Genomic DNA, 7,327 nt, shown 5'->3' with positions numbered 1-7,327 from the left:
GCCCCTGAACAGGCAGTTAACCCACTGTTCCTAGGCCGTCATTGAAAATAAGAATCTGTTCTTAACTGACTTGCCTAGTTAAATTTAAATAAAATAAAAAATAAAAAAAGGTACATTTGTAAGTCACTCTGGATAAGAGCGTCTGCTAAATGACTTAAATGTAAATACATGATACATACATGGAACAGAGAGTGCATTGGCAACTCATGTCTAATGGAAACCAGTCAGTCAGCCAACAGTCAGTAAATCAATCGTCAAGTCATCTCATTCCCAGGCACTTCCACCCAAATTGCGCGAAGAGCCTGGAGAACCAACGTGTTGAACGTGGCCTCCGTTAGCCAATACAGAAAGACCTGGAGAAACTCCAGGTGCATAGGCATGAACTTACCCAGCTTAAATCTACCAACCAATCATCTCCCATAACACCTCCCCCATACGCTAACACACCACAAGCAGAGCCTCGCCTTTCACAAGTGTTATGCTCTCAAATAAAATGCCACTTTACCCAGTAAGGCCAACATTGAATCGTTGATGTACCAGCCTTACATACACAATAGCCTGGGGACAAGGTTAGTCAGTCAGTAAACAGTCAGTCAGGCACTTTATGTAAGTGAACTAAGGCCTTTCTCTCCGTCTCAACCGAACACATCTCTCAATTAAAATCTGTTTCTAAAAGCAAATCAAACTATTCAGCCCCCGTGGAACTGCAGCAGTCAAACACCTGGAAGCTTCACTTTTCATTTTTAAAAAGCAAACTGCACTCCCCCCTCATCTATTTAGTCCAGTCTTTGCTGCGTTTGTGTCGTGGGCGGACTTTCCTCTGTGGGCCACTTATCTATTCAGAGGGGAGGGAGGAGGCAGACCACTCAGGCTCATTAGTCCACCCTTTGGGGGAGTAAAGGGGGAGAACAGGGCAAGGGGGAGGGCAGTGAACTCTCCTCTCGCCCTCGTGGTGGGATGACCTCCAGTCCTCCCCTCCCCTCCTGTCTTCCTCTGGTGGGTAGGGCCTCCTCCAGTTGTTCTGTGGCGGGGGGGGTCTCCATTGGTAGTTGTTGAAGTGAGGAGGATGGGAGAGAAGGCTAGGGTGGGGAGGCCACATGCCATAAGGAGGCAGAGGAGGAGGGAAGCCATGAGTCTGGTGGTTCATACCCCTCTGGTGGAGAGGCCTGTAGAGAGCAAGAGCAGAACCGTCACACCAAAATTAAACATATGGAGTGAATTCGGAAAGTATTCAGACCCCTTGACCTTTTCCATATTTTGTTACGTTACAGCATTATTCTAAAATGTATTAAAAATGGTCCCCCCCTCAATCCATCTACACACAAACCAAAAAGTGTTCAATTTTTTTTAAGCTAATTTACTAAAAACTTAAATATCACATTTACATAAATATTCAGACAATTTACTCAGTACTTTGTTGAAGCACCATTGGCAACAATTAAAGCCTAGAGTCTTCTGTGGTATGAAGCTACAAGCTTGGCACACCTGTATTTGGAGAGTTTCTCCCATCCTTCTCCGCAGATCCTCTCAAGCTCTGTCAGGTTGGATGGGGATCGTCGTTGCACAGCCATTTTTAGGTCTCTCTACAGATTTTCGATCGGGTTTAAGTAACGGGCTCTAGCTGGGCCACAGAAGGACATTCAGAGACTTGTCCTGAAGCAAATCCTGCGTTGTCTTGGCTGTGTGCTTAGGGATGTTGTCCTGCTGGAAGGTGAACCGTCGCCCCAGTCTGAGGTCCCCAGCACTTTGGAGCAGGTTTTCGTCAAGCATCTCTCTGTACTTTGCTCCATTCATCTTTGCCTTGATCCTGACGAGACTCCAAGTCCCTGCCGCTGAAAAACATGCCACAGCATGATGCTGCCACCACCATGCTTCACCGTAGGTATGGTGCCAGGTTTCCTCCAGATGTGACACTTGGCATCAGGCCAATCTTGGTTCATCAGACCAGAGAATCTTGGTTCTCATGGTCTGAGTCCTTCAGGTGTCTTTTGGCAAACTCCAAGCAGGCTGTCAGGTGCCTTTTACTGAAGAGTGGCTCCCGTCTGGCCACTACTATGGTGAAGTGCAGCAGAGATGGTTGTCCTTCTGGAAGGTTCTCCCATCTCCACAGAGGAACTCTAGAGCTCTGTCAGAGTGACGATTGGATTCTTGGTCCCCTCCCTGACCAAGGCCCTTCTCCCCCAAAAGCTCAGTTTGGCCAGGCGGCCAGCTCTAGGAAGTCTTAGTCGTTCCAAGCTTCTTCCATTTAAGAATGATGGCCACTGTTTGCCGGGCGCTTCAATACTGCAGACACTTTAATGTACCCTTCCCCAGATCTTTGCCGCGACACAATCCTGTCTCGGAGCTCTACGGACAACTCATTCGACCTCATGGCTTGGGTTTTGCTCTGACATGCACTGTGAACTGTGGGACCTTAAATAGACAGGTGTGTGCGCCTTTCCAAATCATGTCAAATCAATTGAATGGAGTCCACCTGTGGTCATTTCAAGTTGTAGAAACATCATGGATGGCCAGTGGAAACAGGATGCACCTGAGCTCAATTGCAAGTCTCATTGCAAAGGGTCTGAATACTTACAGTTGAAGTCGGAAGTTTACATACACCTCAGCCAAATACATTTAAACTCAGTTTCACATTTCCTGATATTTAATCCTAGTAAAAGTTTCCTGTCTTAGGTCAGTTAGGATCACCACTTTATTTTAAGAATGTGAAATGTCAGAAGAGAGAATGATTTATTACAGCTTTTATTGCTTTCATCACATTCCCAGTGGGTCAGAAGTTTACATACACTCAATTAGTATTTGGTAGCATTGCCTTTAAATTGTTTAACTTGGGTCAAACGTTTCAGGTAGCCTTACACAAACTTCCACAATAAGTTGGGTGAATTTTGGCCCATTCCTCCTGATAGAGCTGGTGTAACCGAGACAGGTTTGTAGGCCTCCTTGCTCGCACACGCTTTTTCAGTTCTGCCCACACATTTTCTATAGGATTGAAGTCAGTGCTTTGTGATGGCCATTCCAATACCTTGACTTTGTTGTCCTTAAGCCATTTTGCCACAACTTTGGAAGTATGCTTGGGGTTATTGTCCATTTGGCAGACCCATTTGCGACCAAGCTTTAACTTCCTGTCTGTTGTCTTGAGTTGTTGCTTCAATATATCCACATCATTTTCCCTCGTGATGCCATCTATTTTGTGAAGTGCACCAGTCCCTCCTGCAGCAAAGCACCCCCACAACATGATGCTGCCACCCCCGTGCATCACGGTTAGGATGGTGTTTTTCGGCTTGCAAGCCACCCCCTTTTTCCTCCAAACATAACGATGGTCATTATGGCCAAATAGTTCTATTTTTGTGTCATCAGATCAGAGGACATTTCTCCAAAAAGGACATTGTCCCCATGTGCAGTTACAATCCGTATTCTGGCTTTTTTATGGTGGTTTTGGAGCAGTGGCTTCTTCCTTGTCGAGGGGCCTTTCAGGTTGTGTCAATATAGGACTTATTTTACTGTGGATATAGATACTTTGGTACCCGTTTCCTCCAGCATCTTCACAAGGTCCTTTGCTGTTGTTCTGGGATTGATTTGCACTTTTCGCACCAGAGTACGTTCATCTCTAGGAGACAGAACGCGTCTTCTTCCTGAGCGGTATGACGGCTGCGTGGTCCCATGGTGTTTATACTTGCGTACTATTGTTTGTACAGATGAACGTGGTACTTTCAGGCATTTGGAAATTGCTCCCAAGGATGAACCAGACTTGTGGAGGTCTACAATTTATTTTCTGAAGTCTTGGCTGATTTATTTAGATTTTCCCATGATGCCAAGCAAAGAGGCACTGAGTTTGAAGGTAGGCCTTGAAATACATCCACAGGTACACCTCCAATTGACTCAAATTATGTCAATTAGCCTATCAGAAACTTCTAAAGCCATGACATCATTTTCTGAAATTCTGTAAGCCATTTAAAGACACAGTTAATTTAGTGTATGTAAACTTCTGACCCACTGAAATTGTGATACAGTGAATTATAAGTGAAATAATCTGTCTGTAAACAATTGTTGGAAAAATTACTTGTCATGCACAAAGTAGATGTCCTAACCGACTTGCCAAAACTATAGTTTGTTAACAAGAAATTTGTGGAGTGGTTGAAAAACGAGTATGTAAATAAGGTATCTGGTTTATTTTTATGGGGTGTTGTGTGTAGATTGATATATTTAATCAATTTTAGAATAAGGCTATAACTTTAAATTTTGGGGGAAAAAGTCAAGGGATCTGAATACTTTACGATAGCACTGTATATAGACATACCTGTATGTCTATAAGGGTTAGAGGTCAGAGTGCTTACACAAATTGGTTGTGGTCATGCCTGTCGTAATGTCTGTCGCGGTGGTGGGCAGGAGAGTCGAGAATGTTATGACGACTGCCAGAGCGGCCTCTGATTGGCTCCTGCTCCGACTCCTCCATCCCATCGTTACTGCAGAGGGAGGAGAAATGGATGAATAAAAGTATGGATAGACAGAGACAACGATAGAGAGACCGACCAACCGACCAACAAATTACCTTCTCTTTGGCCCAGTCTGTAGGTCTTTCAGGTAGTTCTCTCTTTCTATGGGGTGACCCCGCGAAGAGTTAAACACTGGAATAACACACGGGAAAAAACATTACACACATGCATGCGTGCACACAATTTTTGAATGAGGTTCAGTACTCACACTCCACAGCCTCTTTAGGATCAATCCCATCTACATCTATCAGATACCTGAAGAGGAGAGAGAAGAGGAAAAGAGAAAGATATAGGTTACAAACTAAGCACGTGTAGAATCTACCAGAAACCCCACAAAATCTGCTAAAAGCTCCTTACCTACAGACCAGGTAGCCTGTCCTGTTGAGCCCATGAGTACAGTGTACTCCGATCAGCTTATCTTTGAAAGAGAAAGATAATAAATACGTTTACATTATCTTGTATTTCTGCTGATATGTTGACGATTAACTAACAAGACACAGACAATCAGTTTCACTAACCACCAGTGAGGGTGTGTGTGTGGTGTGTGACTGACCGTTGTGTGTGTTGTCTCGTAGGAACCCGCGGACGGCACGTTTGAAGCTAAGGATTGTGGGGTCGCTGGGAACTTCATGACCAGCTGTGAAAATCTTCAGGTAGAACACAGAGTCTGGAAGGTCCTACACACACACACACAAACTACACTAGACTACACAGTAAGTGATTGTGTGTGTGTGTGTGTGTGTGTGTGTGTGTGTGTGTGTGTGTGTGTGTGTGTGTGTGTGTGTGTGTGTGTGTGTGTGTGTGTGTACCTCAGGTTTGTAGTAGCGCGTAGTAAAGGTGAGGTCTATAATCAGTCCCAGCTCCTGTCCATCTTTCTCCATAGTCTGCATCAGCTCCCATGGACCAAACGCCTGCGAACGTTCAACATGACGACACAGGGACTGGAACACACACAGTTATTAGCCTAGTAACTACTAACATTCCTAGCTACCAGGGGTGTACCATTAGTCAGACTCCGTTGCAAAACATTTTGCAACAGAAATCATTTACTCCAAACGGAAAACCTTTTGCAACATAAACAAGATTTTCTATTTGACATATTCAGGTAGGTCCCTCACCGTTTTGTTTGCTCTGTTTGCATCCTAGAGTAAAAGGTTCCTGTTGCAAAACGTTTTGCAACGGAATCTGAATAACGAATACATCCCAGTATACCTATTACAAACCCCAAGGCCACTAACACCAACCCCGTAACCCAGTGCTTAATCTCTTTTGGACAGACTCGCATAATGGTAGGCCGTCATTGTAAAATAAGAATTTGGTCTCAAATGACTTGCCTAGTTAAATAAAAACATAACATTGAGCATCTGACACAATCCCGCTAGATTCTAGTTCTGGGTTTCCTAGACTACCCAGTGCTTGACAACACACCAGGGGGACACACAGCGAAGTCACTGAAATCCACCATGTATTTCACATCAAGTACATCGTGGAGTTGAGTGACTTAAAACACACACACACACACAGCTCTTGACAGTTACCGGTTTCAGAGGGACTTTAAAAGCGATGAACCGCGTCCCAGATATAATCTTCCCTACGGCCTGGTAGTCTTCCCATCTGTAGGAGAGATTGTTGGACATCAATATGACAGTCTATAATCCCGTCTACATTACTAATTGAGGTCCAGCTCTGGGGGCTAACATTAGCATTAAATAGTTAACCGTTCAAACAGTGGCTATTTACCTGTCCGGTATCCCGTTTTTCTTGTGAGGTGGCATCTTTTTCTTGGGTTCACTTTTGGGTAACAGACAACCTTACTTATACAATCAACATGATCTGAAATAAAATGTGTATTAGCCACTAGCAGCAAAACCAAAGTATTTCTACGTCAGCTAGTTAGCTATCAAATTATATCGACAACACAGACGTATTGAGAAAAGTATCAAAAATGTCTGGGCGGTCGACAGAGGATTAGCTAGAGCTAGCTAACTACGTTAGTTCTCAAGGCACATTTTTGCTGTAACGTCGTCAACAATTTCCTTACTCACCCAGTAAAATATGAATTATTCTCAACAGTTAACATAAATCGTGTTTCATTTGATCTGAAAACAGAAGTTAATGTATTTAACCGAAAACAATTTAGCACGAATCGCATTCCACCTTTCAGCTGCCGCATTTGGATGACGTAAGGAAAGTCTAGTTTGCTGCCAGAATGTTTCTGTTCTCCCCTAGTGGTTTGGATGGGTTATCGCAGGAGAGGAACCCCAATTTAAGCCTGAATACAAGCATAGCAGATATTGCTAGACCAATATAGACACAGTCTTTCTAAAGCACCATTGGGTTGTCAGTCAGTTGTCTGTAGTGATTGTTTGATAACGGAGCACCGGGGCAGGTGCCGAACTCGCTAAGCAGCTAACTTCGAAGCAGTGTGCGGGTGGCGGACTCATTTATCGCTTTATCAAAGTACGTCATCAATGACGTCCGAAGCTTCCTTTAAATCGCGTGCTTTTTCAACCCGTGTGACGCAAAATGCGAGATCCCACTGATTTTGCCGTGGTTCCGGTGATTTCTTCGAGTCCAGGCTGCTTTCAAACACCGACTTCTACTGGACACCGTACTCACAAATATAATTAGGATGTTGTGCCAATAGGTTCACCTGACCAGTAGTTTAGCGGGTAGAGTCGAGAACTATAGAACAGTTAGAGACGTAATGGTATGAGGTTGAAGGCACGCTCTTTTGAAAATTGTTTTATGTGAAACCATACTTTCTGCAGTGTTGTTCAAATAATGTGTTTTACTTCGTCTAGTATAAGATTCTGTCTTAAGCATCCTAATTC

General features: G+C 44.0%; 1 protein-coding gene across 4 annotated transcripts; it reads right to left on the bottom strand.

Annotated features, from left to right (window-relative positions):
* Nucleotides 1–70: 70 nt before the first annotated feature.
* Nucleotides 71–6,861, bottom strand: LOC120021640 (RNA/RNP complex-1-interacting phosphatase-like). Of its 4 annotated transcripts, none has more exons than XM_038965448.1 (10): nucleotides 6,539–6,861; nucleotides 6,234–6,284; nucleotides 6,032–6,107; nucleotides 5,303–5,404; nucleotides 5,047–5,170; nucleotides 4,851–4,911; nucleotides 4,702–4,748; nucleotides 4,550–4,625; nucleotides 4,335–4,463; nucleotides 71–1,166 (listed from the first exon to the last, which is right to left on the bottom strand). In XM_038965448.1, the coding sequence occupies exons 1-10, from the start codon at nucleotides 6,664–6,666 to the stop codon at nucleotides 836–838; spliced, it is 1,125 nt and encodes a 374-aa protein (XP_038821376.1). In that variant the 5' UTR covers nucleotides 6,667–6,861; the 3' UTR covers nucleotides 71–835. The 4 variants fall into 4 exon arrangements, with proteins under 4 accessions (XP_038821376.1, XP_038821378.1, XP_038821375.1 ...); XM_038965450.1 differs by having other exon boundaries at nucleotides 5,303–5,434; nucleotides 6,234–6,326; nucleotides 6,539–6,706; XM_038965447.1 differs by having other exon boundaries at nucleotides 5,303–5,434; nucleotides 6,539–6,706.
* Between the last annotated feature and the right edge of the window lie 466 nt (nucleotides 6,862–7,327).

The sequence above is a fragment of the Salvelinus namaycush genome, chromosome 26, assembly GCF_016432855.1.
Source record: "Salvelinus namaycush isolate Seneca chromosome 26, SaNama_1.0, whole genome shotgun sequence".
Lineage (NCBI taxonomy): Eukaryota > Metazoa > Chordata > Actinopteri > Salmoniformes > Salmonidae > Salvelinus > Salvelinus namaycush.
The sequence above is the reverse complement of the archived record's forward strand: the minus strand, read 5'-3'. Positions and strand labels throughout refer to the sequence as shown.